We start from the raw sequence: 23,229 nt of genomic DNA on the forward strand, positions 1-23,229 counted from the left end.
AATCAACATCCTCCGAATCTCTCTCTCTGAAAGACGCACATAGTTACGAAGAACATATAAAGCGCCGACGTAAAATCTCCTATCTCAATTTTCCTGCTCGTAACACGACACCCACAGAATGTAGCGCGATGGCGTAACAAACAGGACCTGACGGTCCTCGGAGTTCATTCAATTTTTTTTTTTTTTTTTTTTTACGCCTAATTTCGCGCGACGCCGGAGAAGTATCGTTAACAAAATACCTGTCCCCAGGTCAAGCACATGGGCGTGCTTCGCTCGCTCCCCTCGGATACACATATTATATTCCCGCTTATATCCACACGGAGCGCGCTGACGGCCGCGACCGGATGGAGCTCATTGGGGAGCTGGTCTTGTGCTGCCAACAGGTTGATTACAAGGCGGCCGCCGCTCTTTTTAACTAAACTCATCACGGGTACAGAGAAGGTTGCTCAGGCATTTCCGATCACTGGATGGCCCGAACGACGGAAGTGGGGAAGAACTTCTTTTACGAGAGATGATGGAAAACTGTGCAGTGTGAATGGGGGGAGGCCACGCCACGTGGGTGGGGTTGTAGTGCGAAACGTAAGGTAACTTCCGGTTTGAGGTTTCGGTTTTGTTGCGTTCTTCGGTTCTGACATTTTTTGTGTGTGTGTGTGTGTTTGTGCAGATTGCTAAGTGGGTCGTGAAGTATGTCGCTGTGATTTGTTATAAATGGATGAGAATGGGACGAAAGGGATTGGGGATAAAATACATAGATGTGGTTTCCTTCGCTGAAAGCCTTTTAATATGTTGTCGAATCGCTTAAATTCTTTCTTTTGCATTGTTACTGTTGCGGTTACGCTATATTTCAGCGTGCCGCAGTCACAGTCCTGTGATCTCGCGGTGACTGCATTGTCACGTGGCCCCATAAAGTCAGGGAGAGATTGGAATCTCTAATGGACGCATGGACGAAAATAGCCTGTACTTTTTTCGTGTATCTTCTCGCTTCCTCCTAATATGTACGTTATTGGACAAATATTCGACCGATAGTACTCGCTAAGTACTCGCTGGAGTTAGCGTATCTTGAATTGACTATAAAAATTTAATTCGCTTGCGCATCGCTAGCCGCGGCGAATATTCTGCAGCGCAGACACAAGATGCTCTGTAGCAGACGACAGGAAAAGACTGTCGTCTGCTAAATGCGGCAGTACTAAAACCACCCAACGACAAAGTCTGGTCGCTTGAGCGACGTGACGTAACTATTAACTGATCTCCAATCACGAACGTGATTCTGCTGAGAGTTTTGTTACCCATTTCCACGATGTACCAATGTTCTTGCATTTTGAGAGAACATGCGTCAGGATCTGTCTCGTTTGAACAAACGTTTCAAAGGAAGTTAAAGAAGCCGGCTACTTAGCCCATGACTTAGCCGATAGAAGGTTGGGGACATGTAACACTGTTGCTTGACGAATAGGCGGTTGTTTGCTACCAGGCGTCGCCCCGCGTCTTTTCACCACAATTTCGGTCATCATAAAAAAAAAAAAAAGGAAAAGAGAAAGAAAGAGTTTTCTGTCGCACATAAAATTTGCAGTGTGGATTTCTTTCGGTATACGCTTCCAAACACCAGTGCCAATGTAAACAGCGTCCAAGGTGCTTTACAGTACCTTTACGAAGTCCTTCCGTACCTAGACGGCGTTGTTTCGCTAGAATATCTCTCGCGTGAATAAACGCACGATAACGATACAGGGTGTTTGCTCTAACGTGTCCAGATATTATATTTATAGCGAGCGATAAAAGAAACCAAAGTGGTACTTCACTGCTGCTTGGGTGAGAAACAGGTACTGCTTTACTAGTAGCACCTGTTTCTTAGTAAAGTACCTGAAAAGTAGCGCTCGCTTTAAATAAAATTTCTGAACACGTTAGAGCAAACACCCTGTATACCACAGCCGCTCCATTTTTAACGGAGCTACAGGTGCACGAGGCCTAGCTCCGCATCCCAACAATATGGACCACAATATTTTCCTAGAAGGCTGGCCCCATCCTCTTCCTCCCGCTTGTTTGCGTAAGAACGGTGGGGGGGGGGGGGGGGAGGTAGGCGGGGGAGGAGATCATCTACCCGTTCTATCGTAAAGCTCTGTATGCTCAAGGATTGCGATCCTTCAGATCGAGATGGGATATAGCCCGAAGCTTTCCGTCCCACCTGGCTTCGCTTTCTTTGTCGGGGACGAGCCGGAGATTTCTGGCCTGTTATCGGTATCGTGTGTGGCCTTTCGTTAATTGGCTAGTGAAACCGTCTGTTTTGTGACGTCACTCGACATCATTTCTCTCTCGCGCGCGCGCCTATGTGTGGACGCGCGCGTGCTTGCGTGCGTGCGTGAATACGCGTAGGAGGCGTATTTTGGTAGCGACGAGGTTTTAATTCGGGAGAAATTGTAGACGCGAAATTAAATGGTATTCCTTCGGAGGTACCGCGTAACAGGAGACTGGTAGTTTATGTTCACGGTGTAGTTCAGCGGCTTGTTGCTTGTAAACCCGGCGCAAACGAGTTGTAAATGTGACAGAGGACGCTTAATATTTTTAATTCCTTAGCAAAATTGAGGCTAAACGTCTCGGGGCGACGTCTCGGGGCAAATAATCTTAAATTTCGTCGAGTCGAGCAACAGTAATTATGTTCCCCGCCGTACTCCTGATGGCTACGTAGCCCGACGCGTAGCCAACTTCACTCGTTTCTGACACAGTGTTGTCCGCGTGCAGTGTAGTCTTCCGCCGTACTCAATGAGCAATGGGTAGTTGGTGACCACTTCGACATAGTGTCGCCCGCAATTCTTAGTTTGAACTTTATAAAAAGCTACAGGTGCGATTGGGGCGAAAAATGTGACGTAATAGTATGAGGGTCAGTCTATCGAATAGATACATATTGGTTGATTGGTTCAACCTGATTTAAGTGATGGCAAGAGAGAGGGAGGTCATGGCGATATACAGGGTAGCTACCTTTTGGGCGAATTCGGGTGATCATTTCATGGCAACATGGCCTAGCGCTAGGAAATTGCTAGGTCGGCGCCCGAGCTGCATCACGTGACCTTTGCCACCCGAACATGAGTGCCGGCAATCTAGCGGTTTTAGTCACTTGGATCACGCCATAGGGGCACCGCTGTCGGCCGTCTTCGGGTTTCGTCGTCTGCTAAACCACGTGACCTTCGACGTGCGGGCCAATCAGAGCACGCGCCACCGTTGCAGTGCGGATGTGACTACCCCGGATAGGCAATCCGCTGCTCGGTAGGTTCGAGACCGAGAGACCGGGCGCAGAAAGTGCTAGCTGACAAATTCCTTGCTCTCGCAAAGCACCACGTGAACATGCGAGATTGCTTGGAGATTACCCATGCCTGAGCGCCATACCCACCAATTACTCAATGCAGGTGGAAAATCTCCGTGTCCGCGTGGAACTGTATTCGCTACGTTTCGTCGAGGTAAATTTCAAGCCGGTTGAACGTCGCAGTCCAATGTTACAGCCAAAAACCTCCAAATCCCTATGGAGAAAGCAATCAAGATGGAAGCCGTCTGGGTAAACCTTTATAGGTAGATGTGATGTGACGTGATAAAGAAAAAAATGAGGATGGGAATGATTTATAGGTAGAGCTACCCTGTACGTCCGCTAGTACCCACTGGCCCTTGAAACTCTCGAATACCCTGGAACTTGAAAGTGCCGTTTTCAGTGTCTGGAAAACCTGGATTTTTTTTTTTTTTACAGTCCTCGAAAACTATCGATTTTGCACTATCTCGTTCTCATGGAGCTGCCTGTGCGAATTACACTTTGCCGGAGTCAGAACTGTAGCTTCGAAACCTCCGGAGTTAACACTCTTTATTGCAATAGAAATCAGCAGCAAGGAATGAAATGCACCCTCTGTTCTATTAATACATTTTTCTTTCTCTACTACGGTCTTTGAAATTCAGTCAATCATATATGTGAACTGATATTGTGCTGTCCCCTTGTATTCTCTCGTACCTGCAGCTTATAAATATTTCTGCAACTATTGAATATTGGTACATAAACAGTGTTTTACATCCCAGACAAAATGACGTCTGAACCTGAAAAAGTTGTCCAGTCGAATTTTTTGTTTTCCAAAATTCAGTGGGAAACCATGGATATATCAGTGTTTGTTTGATCACGTACCGTACTCATGTTTGTTTTTCATGTTTTGTTGTTCAGGCGAGCAAAGCTGTTCCTCCTCACCCGGGATCTCCCTTGGGTTTCATGGTCTACAACGAACCCTTCTCTCAACCTCCGCCAGCACACATGGGCATTCCCCCTGTCCACATCGACCCAAAGACCGGTGAGAACCCTCACTACTCCACTGCCACCCTGCTAGAACACGCAAGTGGAACAACCCTGCCAATGTGTAAATATGGATTCCATTACCACACACACCGTATATTCTTACATCGCTTCTCCGGGTGCAATATGCAAATGTGCGCGCATACCATATAATGCTGTGTGTACCGTGGTCCCAATATCTGTGAAATGTACACGATGACATGACATGAGGTGTTGCATCATAGTTTTCTTCTTTGGCAGCTGTAGCTGTTAATGGGAAGATCCCGGGAAATCGGCGTGGGGGGGGGGGGGACATACGTTTATTACGGAAAGGTCAGCCTGTCCAAAGGTCGGCTTACTGTGGCTGTATCACGAAACCCCCGGCTTCGGTTTTGGTGATGCCAGAGTTGTACGTAACGCGTTACTAGTAATTGCGTTACTAGTAATCTATTACTTTTTCAGTAATTTTAACGTAATCAATTAATTTTGTGAGCAAGTAATTTTCCAAGTAATCTGATTACAATTTTCGGTAATCAATTACTGAGTAATCGGTTACTTTTTTAACCTTCTTTCAACAATGGCAACCCTTTTCAGCAAACAAATCTGTAATAAACGCGTGTATGTGCTTTGTATGTTGCTTTCAAATGTATTTGTGAATTTCACTTACCATGTATGTTGGTGTCTCATTTTAGAATTTGCAACAAGAGCGGCGTAGTTGCATTCACTGCAGGCTTGTTGGCTTTGCTATGGCCCACAATTTAAGAGTAACGGAAAAAGCAACGCGTTACATTTTTAATCGGTAATGTATTACATTTTTGATGAAATAATTTGTAACGGTAAAGAATTACTTCTCGCGCAGTAGTAACAGTAATTATAATCAATTATTTTTTCCGACGAGTTGAAACAATGTAAAGCTAATAAAAGCAGCTTTGACGTACTCAGAGATGGGTGTACGTTGTCAGGGAAAGTGTTCCGATTTTTCAACGTTTCGTGTCACGCTTTTGTCCCGATTTTAGTAATATTTTTGTCCCGCTATAATCCCAGCTCTATACATCACCACTCACTTCACAGATTACGAGGCAGTACTCGTTACTCTTAAGTGTAGTTGCACATATATATCAGCAGTAAAAGTGTCAACATCCACACACATCAGCTACCGCTTAAATTCGCGTTACGCAATCGTAACCGTCCCGTAATTTTTTTTTTTACTAATTCTTCGATATGCTTCGTGATATAAAGTTAAGAATTATCATTATTTTCCTAACATATTCTGAGGAGAAGTGAAAAACGTATTATTTACTCGTAATAAATGTTGCACCTAAGACGATAACGGCTAAAATTGCTCGCATTGGCTGATGATCAGTTCGTTAATCACATTCGTTACGGAACAATTTTTCTGACGTTTAGAATTGAGGATCAGAATAATTCTGAGGATTGTCAGTTGCAGGATTACCGTATTTTCACGCGTATAAGCCGCACCGCAGATAAGCCGCAGGACGCGTTTTTAGGAATGTTTTGAAAAATTTCCGGCAGATAAGCCGCACTCGCAGATAAGCCGCGGGCAATACGAGACGACTCCTATGTGCGACAAAGGAGACCTTAGAGTAATGCCATAAACCCTGTAGTTCATACTCCGGGATCGGCATAGTGTACAACAAAGGAGGTCAGTTCTAGAGTTCTACCAAGATCGGATTGTGCCCTTGTTGGGCGCTTTTCATGTATTAATGGGTCAGTGGTCTTCCAGAAGGCATGAATCACTGTCACCACTTTCGTTAAAGCTGCATGGGGCAATCTACTCGAATGTGGACCCATCCCTGTTAGGCACCGTTCGTGCATCAGCAGGGCAGTGCTATTCCAGAGACACTGTCGACTCTTTCGTTAAAATCAGTGTATGGGGAAAACACCTGACAAAAAAAGTCATCCGATAAGCCGCACCGGTGGATAAGCCGCACAGCGCTCATGAGAAAAAAAAATCGCGCATAAGCCGCGGCTAATACGCGTGAAATTACGGTACATTATGGGTCTGGCCGTTTTTTTCTTTCTTTCTTTCCTTTTTTTTTTTACGTTGTCAGTGAGGAAGAATTCGAGATAGGATGGCTGAATGAAAGTGCGATTTCTAACGGATTTATTTGTAACTCTCGTTAAGGCCGGTTTCACACTGTGGTTTTACTCGTCCGTGTTTTTCATGGGAGTCATAACGGACCCATTGGAACCTACAGGGTTCGACTGCCCTTAGGTTAAAGTTTTGAAGCAGACGGACGACAAAGACGGTTAGTGTGAAAGGAAGCGTATCACCGCTTTGCCTGTTATCGATGTCCCAGTGTTTTGCTAGAAGTGATATGGCACGTGATATAGATAATTAGTACGCGTCGAAATCCCTGCTGGTTACGAGCCAGCTATATCCGCTCACAAATCGCACCTATCCTCGAGTCTGATCGTCCAACACGAGCTAACACGTCTCTCCAACTTCTCCGTCCCACAAGCGTTCGCGCCGAACTCATCTTGCCGAATCGGGAGAAAAAAAAAAAGAAAGAAAAAGACAAAGTGTTAAAAGAGTGTAAGATTAGCTGATCGCGATCAAACTGTAAGTAATCATTCCAATTTTCCCTCCTTTCTTATAATAGCGGTTCTCTGCCGTTTGCTTCCACACCGAATCTGCCCATCCGAACGCTAATGGAAAGCAGACGACGAAACTTCGAGAAGAGCACACACTCGCGCGCGCGTGCGTCTGTCTTCTGCTCGAGCTCGGATCCCGAAAATGTAATTTGGGACCGATCCGGGCGACACAGGGAGTGAACCTGCAGGAATCACATTAGTTCCTTAGGATGTTGCGATGACTCTACTACTGGTACTTCACAAAGCTATATTGGACGGAGGGAAAGAGAAGAAGAAAAAAAAGAGAAGGAAAGGGGAGGAGAGTCGGTCGTCCAAAAGTCAACGGGGTAAAACGAACTGCAAACTCAATTTAGTCCTAACTAGCTACGTCGGGTCCTCCTGGCGAGATCTTATTTGGCAGGATTAAGTTCATTTGTGGTGCTGAGCAGAAAATATCCTTTCGCCACGTGGAAGGAGTTCCGTTCGGCTCGCAATCATGGTAACCCTTTTGCGAACTGCAGAGTCCTTTTTTCGTATTGCTTATTATTATTTTTTTTTCTTTCCCCAGGCTTACTAAGGAAGATGTGAAGGGATATGTCGTAGACATTTAAGAGTGGCCGGGAAAAAAATGGATGCGGGAGAGGGGAAGAGATTTTGGGTCGGTTGCGAAAATGGGATTTCACTTGCGCGCTTCGATGGAGGTAGGGTTAAGTAAGAGGTTCACTTTCGTTTGGGTTTCGAGTTTGCGTAATGTGCAATGCGTGCGGGATTTTTCCTTTGCCGTTTTAGGATTTTTCTTCTGGAAACGAACGCTATACAGTGGAAGCCTGAAAGTGGATATAATGTGTGTTGGGTTGCGAATTTAAATTCTGAGTGTGCGTACGCATGACGATGACAGGGCCTACTCCCCCCAAAGGACTACAATTATCATTTTCGTTCTTCTTAAGAGTATTCATGAAACCGTTTCTAATGTTGGTCGAGAACCTGTTGGTTAACCATCGCTGCGAGATCGACCTATAGGGGGCGACACCGTCACCTTTCTAGTGTGGATAATACCCCTGTCACACGGGCAGTTTTCAATTATCATTGAAACCAATGGCCGTTGAACATGCGAGTAGCGCCACTAAGCGTGTAACGTGTCAACTTCCCAAAGAGCATTGAATCCTTTGCTGTCTGACAGGTTGACACGTTACACACTTGAGGGCGCTACGTGCATGTTTAATGGCAATTGGTTTCAATGATCATTGAAAACTGCCCGTGTGACAGGGGTATAACACGCCGGCCGATGTTCGGAGTTGATGGTTCTTTACCGTAATTCTTGCGTATATTCACCGGAAGATCACTTGTGCCGCGATGGTACGATACTGTTCGGTTCCCCAATGCCCCACGTACTGCACTGAACGCGGAAAATAAACGTGTAAGAGCAGACGACGCGAGGAAGCTACCCACACTACGGTAGTTCACTGTTTCGCCGCAGCGCGCCGACACCGTTCGACCTCGGAACGAATGCCCCTGTCACACGGCAAATATAATGTCATTCCCAGCGAATGAAATTCGCACTGCATGACTTTCGTTCCGTGTCACGCGGTGAAATGAAATGGCAATACATGCGAATGGCATTCGCACAGCGAATGAGTTCGGGGAACTCATTCGCTTTTCCCTCTCGCGCCGACTGCGTACCGTAGCAGTAGACAGGTAGCAAAGTCAACAGCGATAAACCGTTTGAAGAAACGAAAGACGAATGAAAAATTGTTCTGCAATATGTTATCAATAATTTAATAACTTTAGACGCGAAGGAGGGAAGGCTAAGCACTGTTTTTTCGGAGAAATACCCTCGTTGCCAGTCAATAATTCGCCAAGTGCGGTGCAGATGGGCTTCTTACTTGTCTTTGCTTGTGACACTTATTAGCCAGCTAAGTGTCGTTGAAATCGCGACGATTTTACGAAATAATCTAATGTTTCGCTAGTTTCGAGAAGAATAAATAAAAATATGACTAATGTGCCTGTACAGTAATTCATATGTAAGGCGCTGGTGTCTTAAAGGTACTGTAAAGCAGCAGAGGCCGAATTTTATTTTGCGTGGCTGTTCGATAGTCCAAGCCATCAGTACAAAAACGGTGCAAATTTCATTCCAATCGGTGGTGCAGTTAATTAGAAAATTACAATTAAAGATTACGGGCAACACTGTATTAGTATTCGGAAGCGATCTGTACTCTCAGCCGCGTACGGCGGCAACCACGTTGCATGCGTATAACACTGGGCCCGACAGCCGAGCAGCGCTGCGTTTCTTTTTGATTTTATTTCGCAAAAAACACACTAAACAGGGGTCTCTGCACTTCCATGGAATTATGATACGAAATAATATAGGCACCAAACGAACAAAACGCGACAAAATAGTGTTGCATGCATAATACATATTCGACAGTGTTGCCCGCTGCTCAGGGGGTTGTTCGACACCAGGCGTCACGCCGCTGCAGTACGCCGGATTTTTCGTGATAAATTAAAAATATTTAGAGAGCGTTGTTGGTCGTATGGTTCCGCACATGACGTTCTGTTTTTTCGTGTAACTCGATGCAAGACAAACGAATGACATTCGGTGCGACTGTCATTCTCTAGGAATGCCATGCGGTTCGCCGTGTCTCTCTCCATCTGTCCACATCTGTACTCCGCTTTTAGCCACAGTTGCTTCGCGGCGCTATCACGGAATAATAATAATAATAATAATAATAATAAATGCCATTATGACATTACATGCCCGTCGCTCAATGTAGTCCTCTTTGCTTTGCACGTTTTTCCATAAATCCGTCACCTCTCGGGCGAAACGTGATACTAGCGATATTAGTTTTAGTACATCTGAAGAAATCTACGAAAACGGTACGATAAAGAAGGTTATCAAATCGAGACCTACCAGTGTGATGCCACCCACTTCAAAGAAGCAGGGCGATTGGCTTATCTTGTTTTCGGCAATGTTATCGTGAACACCCCCCACGTACTAAAACGATAGGAACCGCACGCGACGAAAGTTCTAGAAAAGCTATCGCAAACATGGCACCTGAGATTCGTGATATTTCCTTTTATGGCAGTATTTTAAGCGCTCTTAGACTCTGCTTCTGTCGACGAAGCCTTTCCTTCCAATGGGTTAAAATTTTGAGCTAATCGCGCAGGAGAGCGGCTTGTCTGGGCTACAAATCGGTTATCTGGCTAGCAAATCGACACCTGCTCCAATCATCTCAACCGCTTCAGAGCACGTGACCACTCGACGGAACGTTGTCCTCCCTGATGTGTGCGGTTTCAGCTCACTTGTACAGCAAAAATCGACTATGTATATTTAGGGAGTGACTTTTTCGGGTTAAATTCCTTTTATCAGATTCGAGGGGGAAAATCTGCGCTATTTTTAAAGCTAATTCGAGGCGAAATCGGGCGATAATTTGTGCCTTCGAGTGTTATCCTTTTTTTTCTCCTCTTGTCTATTACGGCTACACAGTTGCACGCGGATATGGCAATGTCCTCGTTATCACTTTCAATGTTACACAGCACGCCGCGATGAAGTGTGCTTCATGCCATTTGATGGTGATGTGATAAAGAAAAAAAATGGGGATGTGAGTTTCATACCATTTATTAACCCGCAGCTGCATAAACAAGTAATATTTGTTCGACTTCAGTGGAAACGTCATTTGGGGGATTTCATAGTGAATGGAATTCGGGGAGAAATCTGGTTTAACCCGAATTGGTCGGAGGTCATTTCGGGGGTCGTACATGCTCGTTTCGGAATTTAAAAACATACACACAAAAAAAAAAAAGTTATCGCCTTCAACGAGGATTATTTCCCATACCTTTTTTCTCTCTTTAGCACGAAATTCCCTAGAGATAGAGTTTTGACTAATTACCTAAACTTAATTAATCTAGTGGCTACATACTATCTCCGAGAAAGTGTCCACCTGGCAGTGTTACCTATACCTGCAAAAACAATATCTGTGCTGCCTTCGCAGCTTTTTACGTTTTATTAAAGACTCTCTAAGCAAAAACACCCCGTGTACATCAACGACGTTGTAAACATTGACACAAACGCTCAATTCATAATCTGTGCAGACCATACTAGCCTATTTGTTCATCACTGAACCGTACTTAACCCTAACTTAACTTACTCACCCGCAAAAACGGTATCTATGCTATACCCTCGTAGCATTTGTTTACAAAACCTGACCAATAAGGGAACTTCCTGTTCGACCAGGATGAACGCCCTTGCACGTGGACTATATGCGCTAAGGTTAATCGATGATGATGATGACGACGGACAAAAGAAATAAGATGGGGTTCATCGAAACTTGTAGCAATGCAGAGCTTCCCGCTGACCAGCGAGCATATTCCAACGTACGAGGCCTTCTCGGTGTATTTCCTCGGTCCTAAGCGCAAAAAAAAAAAAAAAAAAAAGAGAGAGAAAGGAAGAAAAGTTCTCCTAGAAATTGGGATGCAGCCTGGTGGCCACGTCGAGAACTGCAGCCATTCCAGAGGGACATAAATCCCAGCGGGGTTCCAGCAACACTGAGGGGAGGGAGAGAGTGGTACGTAAATAGGGGCTGTGCGTCTCCCGCAAATATTTATGCTGCCCAACACCCTCGCTACACCTACAGCATCCCGCAGGATCGTCTTGTCTCGGATTTTGTTCTTCAGCAGCAGCAGCAGCAGCAGCGTAATAAAAAGTGCAAGAAGATGCCTTTTTCCGTATGGTCTTTTTTATGGGCCTAAGTGCACGGGGTCGGGGCCTACGCTGTTTTCTTTATGGATCTCTCCTATTATTTTTGCCTCTGTGTTTTGTATCTATCTATATATTTGAGGAAACATCTGTGCGGCTGAGGTGAGAAGAAGGTTAGCGGGAGATGGTGTGGTCCTCGCGGTCTACGAAGAAGTTCCTTCGGTTTGGGCGTGATTCGATTCTTGAGCCCCCGTACAGCGGTGAGGAGCATATATCAGAAATACAGCGCGGGGTTGGTGACTTGCCGTTGACATATACTGTGCATTCATTGCGTCTCCTCCCTTTACCGTGTATTCACGAGAGCGACATCCTCACAGAATATTCTAGTGGAAGAAAGAGCGAAAACACTGCTCCCGTGTTATGTTGAGCATTCACACGGTGCGGAATATCCGGGGTGGCGTACTGCGCATTTAGCAGACGACACTTAGCAGACGACAACGTCAGCGTGTTTTCCTGTCGTCTGCTACGGAATATCTTGTGGCTGTGTAGCAGGATATTCCCCACAGTTAGCAGTGTACGTGCAGACCCGACGTTGAGCGCTTGCGCATACGTGACAGCAGGAAGCTATGACGTTTTTCGCATCTTCCGCTTCTAGGGAAAACGTCGCTCGTGTGAATACACGGTTAACGATATATCCATTCCTGTCTCGCACGAAGGTAGACCGCAGCCCAAGACTTGGGCGAGACTTTGCGCAGTGACAGCGTATGGGTGTGACCTTGGGGTTTCGTTATCGAACGTATTGATGAATAGGTAGTTTCAGAATTGGGGCTTGGCATGCTTAGGACTTGTACGTGCTTGTTTTGGTCCGCTTTTTTGGGTTGCGAGGGAGCTAGAGGCCAGGGAAAGAGGGAAATGAAACACACGTTATTCAGCGTAAGATAAATTCGACAATATTTGGAACCGTTAGACAAAAAAAAAAAAAAAACATAAAAAAAGAAAGTTCCGCGTAGGGTATACATACCTGTGATCACGAAGTACCTCGTCACATAACGGCGCATGCGTAGATGATGCGCCCAATTTCCGTTCTGCATGACACGTATGACTTACCTCTCTCCACACAGAGGCATCTAGTTAACGCGCTACCGTTGTATTGTTTCTCACGTACTCGAACATTTCTCAATGTTTCAGGGATCCACCGGCCCTCGGTCTACCCTCTCCCACCACCGGCGCAATACCCTCACCCCGTCTTCTCACACGACTTTGCGCAGCAACTACAGTGGTAAGTACGCGCTCAAAAATCGGGCTCTTTCATCCGGGCGGTCGCTCTAAAAACGAAGGACGCCGTGATGATTGTGTGCTCGCTTGCTGAAACTGACCCTCTTGAACACTGTATACTCTGTCCCGTCTTTCCATCCTTGCCATATAGTTGTCATTCTGAACGGCGTTCCTTCTGCAGACCATATAAGGCGGGGAAATTGGTCAGAATTTTGCGGTCTTATTCTCGATATCCATTTCCTGTCCGTGACACGGAGTTTTGCGGCGAGCGTCCTGAATTCTAACCAGGGTTGCTGGTAATGCACTTGTTCCGCAAGCGGATTTTGACTCTTCAAACGAAAAGAAAAAATTCAGTTTCAAGCGAATGGAGCGTTTAGGGACGCGGATCACATCTTGAAGGCGACCGACAGAATGGTCAATACGGGCCCGCGAGGAGCATCCTCATATTTTTCGCGTTCTTTCTCCCATCCTGAGGGGGAGGGGGGGGGGGGGGTGAAGAGCAGCGTTTGTAATTCTGGTGCGAATTTCAGTTTGCGATGTGCGCTCGAAAAATGACGTGGGGTGACTCGAACAGAAGTGTAAAAGAGCCCACAAACCCTTTTAGCGAACAGACAGAATTTGCTACACACACACGCACAAAGTTCGAAACGAACTTTTTTAGTTCTTCAGCTTGTTCGCGTATTTCACCTTTAAAGGGTCCTTCAAAAGTAGGACACCACGAAATCGGGAAGCTGATGTCATCCCTGTGTTTTCCGAAGACTTTCCAGACTGATATCGGCGCAGTTCTTCCCCCTATGAAGTCGGCCTAAGACGCAAACTAACCCTCCTCCTATCGCCCACCCTCTTCCTGCTGTCCTCTCTCCCTCTGTCCACATCTGTACGCCGCTCATAGCCCCAGTTGCTTCGTGGCGCGAACACAGTATCAAAAAAGGGGGGGGATCTGGGGGAATCTGGAAGCCTTAGCCACTCTTTTGTTCTTGAAGATATAGGGAAGGTTCAGAGGAAGATTCTTGCATCATGAACTTGCGAGGAACGGTTATTTTTCTGTATGATGAGTACACGAAAAAATCAAAACAAACAGCAACGCAGAACGTGATGCATTTGAACAGTAACTTGATTTCACAGGTCGCGTTCTTTGGCCGTTCATCGTTTCCCCCCAGCATGCATTACCTTTCTTATCTGGCTCCGAAAAAGAGATTCCTTCGCGGCGAAACGTAATTAGCGTACTCGGGTCGCAGATTGAATTGCAAATGGAAGAAATCAGGAACCGGTATTAACGCTTAATCATTGCCTTCGTGGAAGTGAGCAGTAAAACATAAATGAGGCTTCCGGAACGAAATCGAAGGCTGAAGACACTTCGTCAGCACGTATATATGGAGGGGGAAAAAAATTAAAATAAAATAAATAAGACTAATAAAAATGAAGGAACGAGTGATTGCCAATTACGGAGCAGGGCTTTTGGAGTGGTTTCGACTTGAGATTGAGGGTACTTCTAGGCACGAACAGAATTAGTTTCCAACCCTGAATATTTTTTTTCTTCTTCTTTGAATATGTGGGCGTGACTTCTAAATTTCGAAACTGTCCGTACTTTGCGATCATCTTCTGCGCATGCGGGAAGAAACGAGAACTGCCTCGTCCCATACGTATGGCCCAAAAATACCTCCTCGCAAAATTTCCGATATTTTTCAAACGCCGCATTAAAATGCCAGCTTCCGAAAGAACGGAAATATACTGTATTTACGCGGCAAATCTGTTTACACCCCTTGGGGTGTAAAAAGCCATACCGAATGATGTGTTGTAAAACACTCTTCTCAAAAATATGTTCGGCAAAAACCATCGTTTTCAAAGGGCACATAGTGTAGAAAAAATTTACGCTGGGGTAGGGGGGGGGGGGGGTTAATACCATTTAAAACACCATTTCAAATGTGTATCTTACAAACACGTTTTTCAACAGCGTTAGCTTTCAGTTGAGCCTGCGGAATAAACAAAAGCGTTTATTTACAAAAAAAGAAAAAAAAAAGAAATAAACCTCTCTCTTTTTTAAACATCCCCCACCACCCACCCATCACCACCCAAGACTGACACTTGTTGCCGTCCTGCTTGCGGCCTCCTACGAGTTCCATTCAAAAGCAATCGTCGGTACACACAGTCATCGCCGTATCGCGTAGGTGTGTGCTCAGGGGCGGCGGAAGGTCGGGTTACAGGGGTTACTGTAAATCCCCCTGAATTTGTGAAGGGGCCGCAAATTTTCCATGGAGGTCTGGCGCCAAAGCGTTATCTCAGCAGGCGCCGCGTGCGAATAAAATGCCATAAACCTTTTTCGTGAATCGATCACACAAGACGAACACAATAAACCATTTGCCACTTTTTGTCATTCAGACTGCCTCGAATTTTTGGGAACCAGGGATTGAATTGGTGGTGGCGGTGGGGGACGGAAGGGGGCGCCGGTTTGGGATCTGGGGTCCCCTGAATAGACCTGTCCCTGTTTACAAACAAATGACGTCAGATGGTACAACAGCGCCGCCAATTTGGTAGAGTGGAACTACTACAGAAAAAAACCAATAAGTCACAAGAAAGGCACGTTGAAATGTGGCTTCTCATATTGTAAGATTTTTTTTTTGCGATTCTTTACGTATTATTAGTTGCACGGCCTTGTTCTGCTTCACTGGTACTTTTCGGTACCCTTGTCATTCTACTGGTACTTTTCGGTACCCTTTCTAAAGATGGCTACATGGCTCTTCCATCGTCTGGAGCCTGAAGGGCACGAGTTTTTCTTGGAGTGCACGTGGTGTCTCGATACAAAGTAAGCCGGAACTAAGTCGTAATAATAAACCACATTCCCCGCAGCATTACGACATTGACTTTCTGGCGATGCAACTCTTGGGATGAAGCCTTCTTTTCATTCTGCAGTGGACTGGGAACGCGAATGAAGACAGGGAATCCTGACCAGTATAACGCTTTGACTGGTTGGATCTCTTGACTCGCCCGTCACGTGACCGGTTGGATCTCCTTGCTCGATGGATCTCTTGACTCGTTGGATCTCTTGACCGGGTTGGAACTCTTGACACTTTGGATCTTTTGACTCGCCTGTCACGTGACCGGTTGGATCTCTTGACTCGATGGATCTCTTGACTCGATGGATCTCTTGACTCGTTGGATCTCTTGACCGGAAGCCACTAAAAACGTGACCTGATTTGTGTGTGTACCAGTAATACAAAGAAGGCACCCGTGACCTTCGTGAAGGAATATGGCTTTTTGAAACGGCGGTGCTCTCTATCCGCGCTGTTTCGGTTTCACTATGTCTACCAACGTCATGATTACGTCACGGTGACGTTTCTTCGGTAGAGGTCCATTCAGGACGTTGCGCCGCCCCTGTGTGTGCGGATATGACCGCGGATCTGTTTGGGTTTCCGCGCGGCATGTTGATTTGCGGATGTCAGTCGAACATCTCCAAATCCGCTAAGGTGTTCTAAGCGGTGTGCGAGCGGTTGTTCCTTAGATACAATCGCGATCAGGAGTACTTACCGTAGTCAACCGAAAATGGCGTGTCCAAAGTGTTTCATTCGTTGCGTTATTGCGTATAGTTTGCTGCTATATTACTGGACACCTGGGAGTGATGGTGATGCATTAACTGCGACACTGTTTCTAAACGTTTTGCACGCCCTGAAGTAAAAGTGTTTGTCACGTGACATTTCGATAGATTCTTAACGATTTTTAGCAGGTTCTGTCGTACGAATACAGCGATACACGGTTTGTGCCGGTATACTAAACATCCGCGCGGGTGCGGGCGGATACCATCAGCGTCAGAGCGGGCCAGTGTTACCAGCGCTCACCTATACATGTTGCGCCAATCACAGCCTCGTCACGTCTTTCCACATCGCCATCCAGTGGAGCTCCTTCCCTGTCAAAACCGTTCCGAAACCGAAAAACCGTTCAAAACGGCGACCCGCATTGTCTACGCGTGCATATACCCTGTGTTTGGCTTCCTCCACTGTTTGCGAACTTCTCTCTTTCTCTCTCGCTTAAGAGGGTTTGTTAAAACAAAGAAGAAGAAAAAAACGAGAGTTCTGCGTCCCACTGCCGAACATTCACTTTTCGTAGCCTCCGGGCATATAACGTTGAAGGAAAGAGTGTTCTTGAAGTCTTCATTCGTTCGGCGAATATCGAAATGTCGGTACGGATGAGGGGGAGGGGAGGGGAGGACATTTTGGGAAGTGCGCAGTTTATGCTGCTTTCGGCGAGAGTCGATTTTGAATCTTTCTTGTTAGTATAATTGGGAGCTCGCTCGCTTCAAGGGGGGGATCGACTCTCTGAAAAACGCAGATGGAGGAATTCATAATAAATAAGGCCGGGCGGGAAAGCAGAAGACGACGACGACGACGACGGGGAGAAAGTGGTTTCTTGATTGATAAAATTTTGAGGTTTCCTGAAAAACGTGGCTGCGGAAAAATGGATTGGCCTTTCCCCTTCCCCGATCTCTCGCTGTTGCCAATTTGTGTTCGTATACCGTCGATGTTTCCCCTTCGTTTGGCGAGTTAGGGTGGTTGCTCTCGGTTTGTTAACTCGAATTGAACGATGTAAATATTTTGGAGGGCCGTAAACTTTGGAAAGACGCGCGAGAAGGGCGCTGGACAAGCTTATATTACGGGATGTTTCTTTATTCTCGTAAAAAAAGGAAAAAAAGAAAAAGAAACAGAAGTGTAATAGCGCCTCTCTCACGATCATTCATGTCGCGTGATTCGCTCACTTTCTAATTGGGAGCAATTCAGTTGAATTTCAGCGTTGCCTTTGGACGACCGAATGTTGTCATTCTTTCTTGTGTGTTGCGGGACTGCAATTATTTTCTCTCCAAAATTGACGTGATTACGGAAAGAGTGATATCCACCCTGAGGGGGAACGTGCCTCGGAACCTTCTGCCCCCATAATTGGGTCGATAAGCGCGAGACTTCTGATAAACAGCTCCGAGAATACCACAATTACAGCGCTTGTCGTTAAGGGTCTTGATTTCAGCGTAATAGCGGGCCAAACCCCGCATAGCTACAAGAACAGACAGGAATTATGGTTGCTGGAAACCAGCAACAACAAAAAATCGTGGTAGCCAAAACTGTGCTTAACAAAATAATATACGCGCGAACTTTTTGCTATCTGAATTTCGAATGGGCTGTGCCAACGTGCGGGTACCGCTAGGGGCGCTAACTGTGCATAAACCGAAACAACAGAAATGAACATCCATGTGAAACTTCATTCCGGTGTCTACACCGGTTGCACCTCCAGCCATGTATGGATGCAACTCCGAGGAGACTGTCATGCTCAATTCGAAATGCAGGGAGAGGAAAGTTTAAATATTAGTTTATTTATTGTTATGCCGAGTTTGACTTTTTTTTATCACATAAAGACGTCGTCGTGCTCCACCGGACGGTAAGCAGGAAACGCGTTACATGTTGGTACACTTGGTTGGTACAAATGTCGGTGTACTTCATGCGCACACACCCTGTACATATACCGGTTGTAGTACAAAAAACATACGTGACGAGAAATAACGGGGTGCCTTATTTCATCACAGGTACTCTCAACCAGACTAAGGACCTCTTGACCTTATTCTCTGTATGTCCACTTCGTAGTACCTACAGAACGATCTCATCTTTTTCACCCTGCCCACCACTCATTTTTTGTTCGAGTGGCACTGCTTGTCCTCCTCAGCAGTGCTGTCCCTTCCGCAATACAAGCAATAACCGCTTGCGCAGTTATTGTGTAAATACAACTTGCACGTGCAGATGTGTACGTTTTCTTTCAACTGCCATTTGGGTCAGAAAATGGCGTGAATCAACAGAAATATGTGTTGTCAACAGCGGGAACTTTGGAACAGCCATTCGAGAATCCGTAGAGGATGTCGGCAAATGAGCGCCGTCTGCAACGCCTTTTATTGATTGGATCTCCACGTGCAGTAGCAGGATCGCATCGACATGGTGGCAGCCAACGGGAAAGCGCAAATGAAATCACGTGACCGGGGAGAGGCGTCGTCTGTTGGTATTTGGTATCGGGAGCCTCGCTGCACTTATGCTTCTTTGTTCTGCTTTTGTTCTTGTGTACTTCCGCATTATCTCACGTTGGCAACACGTGTTCACACAGCCGAGATGGGACGCACGGAACCACCAATGCAAGCAACACCTCAACGAGTGCATTCTGATAGCGAATTCGAGTGGTCATTTCGTAGCAACTTTTTTTTGCCAGATCCCGAGCAGTCATGTTCGCTTGGTCAAAATGAAGCAATCTCGCATGTTCGCGTGGCGCTTTCCGAGCGCTCGGAATTTGCCAGCTAGCACTTTTTTTTTTTTTGCCCGGTCTCAAAACCATCGAGCAGCGGTTTGCTAAACTATATCCGGTGTCGTCACATCCGCACTGCAACGGTGGCGAGTGCCCTCATTGGCCCGCAGCGCAGGTTGAAATCACGTGCTTTAGCAGACGACAGAACTCGAAGACGGGCGACCGCGATGCCCCTAGCGTGATCCAAGTAACTAAAGCCGTTGGATTCCTACACCCATGTTCGGGTGGCAACGGTCACGTGATCCAGCTCGGCCTCCAGCAATTTCCGAGCGCTAGGCCGTGTTGCTACGAAATGACCACCCGAATGCGCCATGAAAGTCGCTTTTGCTTTTGTCGCTATCTTTTGCGTTTCTTGCGCAGAATATCGCATCTGAACACTGGCACGGTGCATCTGGTAATCGCTCCAGTGGCCTACGATCTGTTCTGCGACAAATAACTGTATAAAGCGCTTCGTACTGTCAACTATAGCTTTAGGCCACGCTTTTTCTAGATCTGAGCAGTTGAGAAAATGCGCCACTCACAACGCATCGGGCAGTGCAACAGTCACACAGGGGGGAAAATTGAAGTGTTTCTAAAGCACAGTTCGAAAATTCCGTGAAGTTTGCATGTCCACCAACGAAACGACGGTCTATCCCTGAAGTCTCCATGCCACAAGGACATCAGCGGAAGCGGATGTACGCGCATGCGAGACCTATAAAACGCTCCGTATCTATGCATTTACGCCAGCATATATAATCCCATCTTTGCGGAACCTTCGTGCCGTACCCATCAGCACATGCTGGACGCGTTAATTTGTGGCCAGCATCTCCACGTAACAGGCGGACTCCTCCACCTGTACTTGACGACGGTTATGAAACGAGGAGGCTCTGAAAGGTCTCCTTGTTTTCCGTGAAAGGCACACGTGAAGAAGAAAGCAATTTCTCGGCCGTGAATCAGTAGGTAGCGTGACCGACAAAAACTACCCGACCCCTCCTCTCGCCTGGAGCCGTCCAGACTTTGCTCGGCTGGGGCCGCAATTTTTGTTTGCACCGTCGCCGTCTAAATACGCGGCTTTCGCCTTCCCCACCATTACCCCGACAGGGCAAAACAAAGCAAACAGATAGACGACATCCGTTTGCCTGCTGGGCTAAGATGAGAGAAAGCACGATGGGGGAGGCAGCCGAGAGAGAAATATGCTGTAGCGGCGCCATCTGGGAGTGAGTCTGACAAGTCTGTGGATCTCTCTGCGCGTGCGTGGGGCTAAGGCGCGAAAATTGAACGCAACGGTGGAGGTCTCGAGCATAAAACCGGAAAATGAAGGTCAAAAGGTCGTTCTCTGTTGTAGACCAATAAAATGCTATAGTAAATGATGAACAAACTAACAAAATGCAAGTGAGCTGGTGCAGCGGAAATATTTCGGGAGGGGCTCTATGTGGACTTTACATAGCAGAGGAGAATTCCCCATTGTTTCCCCTCCCCAAATACCACTACCAAAGGTATAATTTTGGGTGAGATAAATTTGAACCCCCCAGAACCCTTCCTGACTACACCTTTGAGCTGGTGCAGTGGTAGTTAGTGGTGGCAGCATCTCCCTGCACCTAATGACGAACAGAAGTGTATAGGACGAGGCTGAGCCGCCTTCTTCGAGTCACTTTGAACGATGCATAATATTATTTCTAATATGAAATAAAATAAGTCCAACCTTCTGGCCTTAGCGACACTTTGAGGGCCTGTCACCCTTTCCGTTTTGAGTTTGACTTTGCATCATCTTTACCCGCAGGCATTCTGCGGCGGCAGCTGGGATGTATTCGATGCCACCGATGAGCTCTGCAGGTTTCCGAAGTGCTGGAGGCTATCCGCCTCCACTGCATAGGCTCACACCTCCTCTCCTGTCTGCGGGCATGGTACCTCATGGTCTGCATCCCGCGCTGGTGCCATCCACCACAAAACAAGATCTCTCATCTCCCATTCCAGACACAAGGTACAGAGCCCCGCGTGGCTGCTTTGTTTCCACTCGAAAATAGTTCGGCATTGCCGGACTAAAGTACTCTATGCCTTCCCACAAATTGTGCAATGAAGAATGTTTGCAGTGCGAGTTTGATTAGAGCTTGATATAGGGGACCCAAGCATTACAACGTTGTCGATAGTTCTCAAGCTCCATACGGGTGGAGGCAAACGGCTCTCCTGGCACAAAATAGTTTAAATTTGAACAGTGAGCGAAAACAGGGATTTAATTAACAAATCGTTTGCATGCGAGTGCAGGTCGTAAAAACTGGAAAGTTGATGACGCTTTAGGAAGGGCTCTCCCAACAAGCGCTGTTGTGCCTTAGCACACAAGTGTATTCTTTTACCGTAGACTCGACACATTATGACGTTTACCGTTGCTGCACCAGGAAACATGAAAATCAATCAATCAATCTTTTTAAAATAACTTGACATTCAAATTTGTTCCAATTTGTGCCACAAGTTTTTTCCATTCATTCACATTCTTTTGCACGTATGCTGAGCATACGATTTATGCAAAACGTATAGAATTTTCAGAGGTGCAGAACATGTGGAGCTCTAGAGCTTGCAACGGATCTCTCACCGTAATACACCTGCAGTGCCCGTCCTTCGATCTGCAGCAGTTCCACCACCCGTATAGTAACTCAAAGGCCCCCACATGTCTTAGCGTTGTTACTTTGACGGCATAGCACTTTGTTTTTCCCTGTTGTCTAGGGATTTATTTTTGTGCAACAGCACTCTCTCGAGGGCAACCTAGCAAGCGACACGCACAGTAGCACTGTCTAGAATCTACGCAAAAGAAACAATGTACACCTCACCTCTAAACATGCCCCCTTATTTGGGGCTGGGATAAAGGATGTCTCTGCATGGGCAATAGGGGAAAGAGGGAGACTGGGGAGCTGCACAGACACCTGTCCCAATTGCCGTAGCTTATTTAGATATGTGCTCTCCATCTTCAGCTGCGCACGTGTGACTGTTATTCTATCGCATAAGTGTTCGGCATCTCAAAGCTGCACACACAAATTTTTGTGATAACTGATGCAGCGATAAAATGGATTAGGAAAATTGTAATCAAAACACTGCAGTGACAATTGCTTGGCTCTCGTTTTATTACCCAACCTTCTGAGCTCCCTGGACCCCTCCCGTTCGCTGCCCCCTTGTTGGGAAGGTATCTGGGGGGGGGGGGGGGGCAGCTTGGGGGCAGCTTACCCCACCCATGCCTAGGAGGTTCTTCTGTGCATGGTTATCTGTACATCGAAAATGGTTAAAAATTGGGCTGTTCGGTGTAGCATACTTTGAAAGCGATAAAACCCCTGTGCCAGGGAACAAGTCAAAAGACGACACAACACACAGGCACAGACTGACAAACAAGGATTTATTATTGTCAAACCTGCTTTATATCCTGAACCAACAACGCCCTCTTCCGCAAGGTTCCCAATCACACCCTCAGCATGCCTAGTGGCTTTATCTTTATCAAAAGCACAAGACTTATCTTGCGTCCCTCCTGTTTGAATCTTCCAAAAACTTCTCGACTGGAGCAGTTATCAGCACTGAAGGCAATTTTTAAAGTTATCTGTACATTCTCCATTGTTCAGAGCAATCTTTAGGGCAGCTAGGCTGTAACCATGCAACGTAACTCTTGCGCAGGCATTGCCCTCCCATGTACACCGGGGAGCAGAAACCGATCCTGGGAAAAACGGGGCCACGTCTGGACAACCACAACGGTGGTCTCACCAATGGGACATCTCAAAATGGCTCGGTGGGTGGAGAGCCCCAGCATGTACACAGCAATGGGAACATGCAGCACAATGGGAGCAAGGAGCCCAAGAAGAACAACAAGAGCCTGAACCATGTCAAGAAGCCCCTCAATGCCTTCATGCTTTACATGAAAGAAATGAGGGCGAAAGTCGTGGCCGAGTGCACGCTAAAGGAGAGCGCAGCTATCAACCAAATTCTCGGAAGAAGGGTGAGTGAAGCGACTTTTACTACTGTGAAGCGTAGAAACAAAGATGGTGCATTTCGAAAGCAACAAAAGTGCTCCTATGAGATTCAGCACACCAGTGTACGCAAC

The 23,229-nt window shown here is 46.5% G+C and overlaps 1 protein-coding gene across 3 annotated transcripts in view; it reads left to right on the plus strand.

Moving 5' to 3' along the window:
• The window catches only part of LOC135368185 (protein pangolin, isoforms A/H/I/S-like), a 164,054-nt gene that overhangs the window by 129,728 nt on the left and 11,097 nt on the right, over window positions 1-23,229 (plus strand). For 2 of the 3 annotated variants that reach the window (XM_064601311.1, XM_064601312.1), the window contains 4 exons: window positions 4,184-4,373; window positions 12,765-12,855; window positions 20,935-21,135; window positions 22,806-23,124. In XM_064601311.1, the coding sequence (XP_064457381.1) occupies window positions 4,184-4,373; window positions 12,765-12,855; window positions 20,935-21,135; window positions 22,806-23,124 (801 nt within the window). The remainder of the gene's footprint in view (window positions 1-4,183; window positions 4,374-12,764; window positions 12,856-20,934; window positions 21,136-22,805; window positions 23,125-23,229) is intronic. The other variant, XM_064601313.1, reaches the window with a different exon arrangement.

Source organism: Ornithodoros turicata, chromosome 9 (assembly GCF_037126465.1).
Source record: "Ornithodoros turicata isolate Travis chromosome 9, ASM3712646v1, whole genome shotgun sequence".
NCBI classification, from domain to species: domain Eukaryota; kingdom Metazoa; phylum Arthropoda; class Arachnida; order Ixodida; family Argasidae; genus Ornithodoros; species Ornithodoros turicata.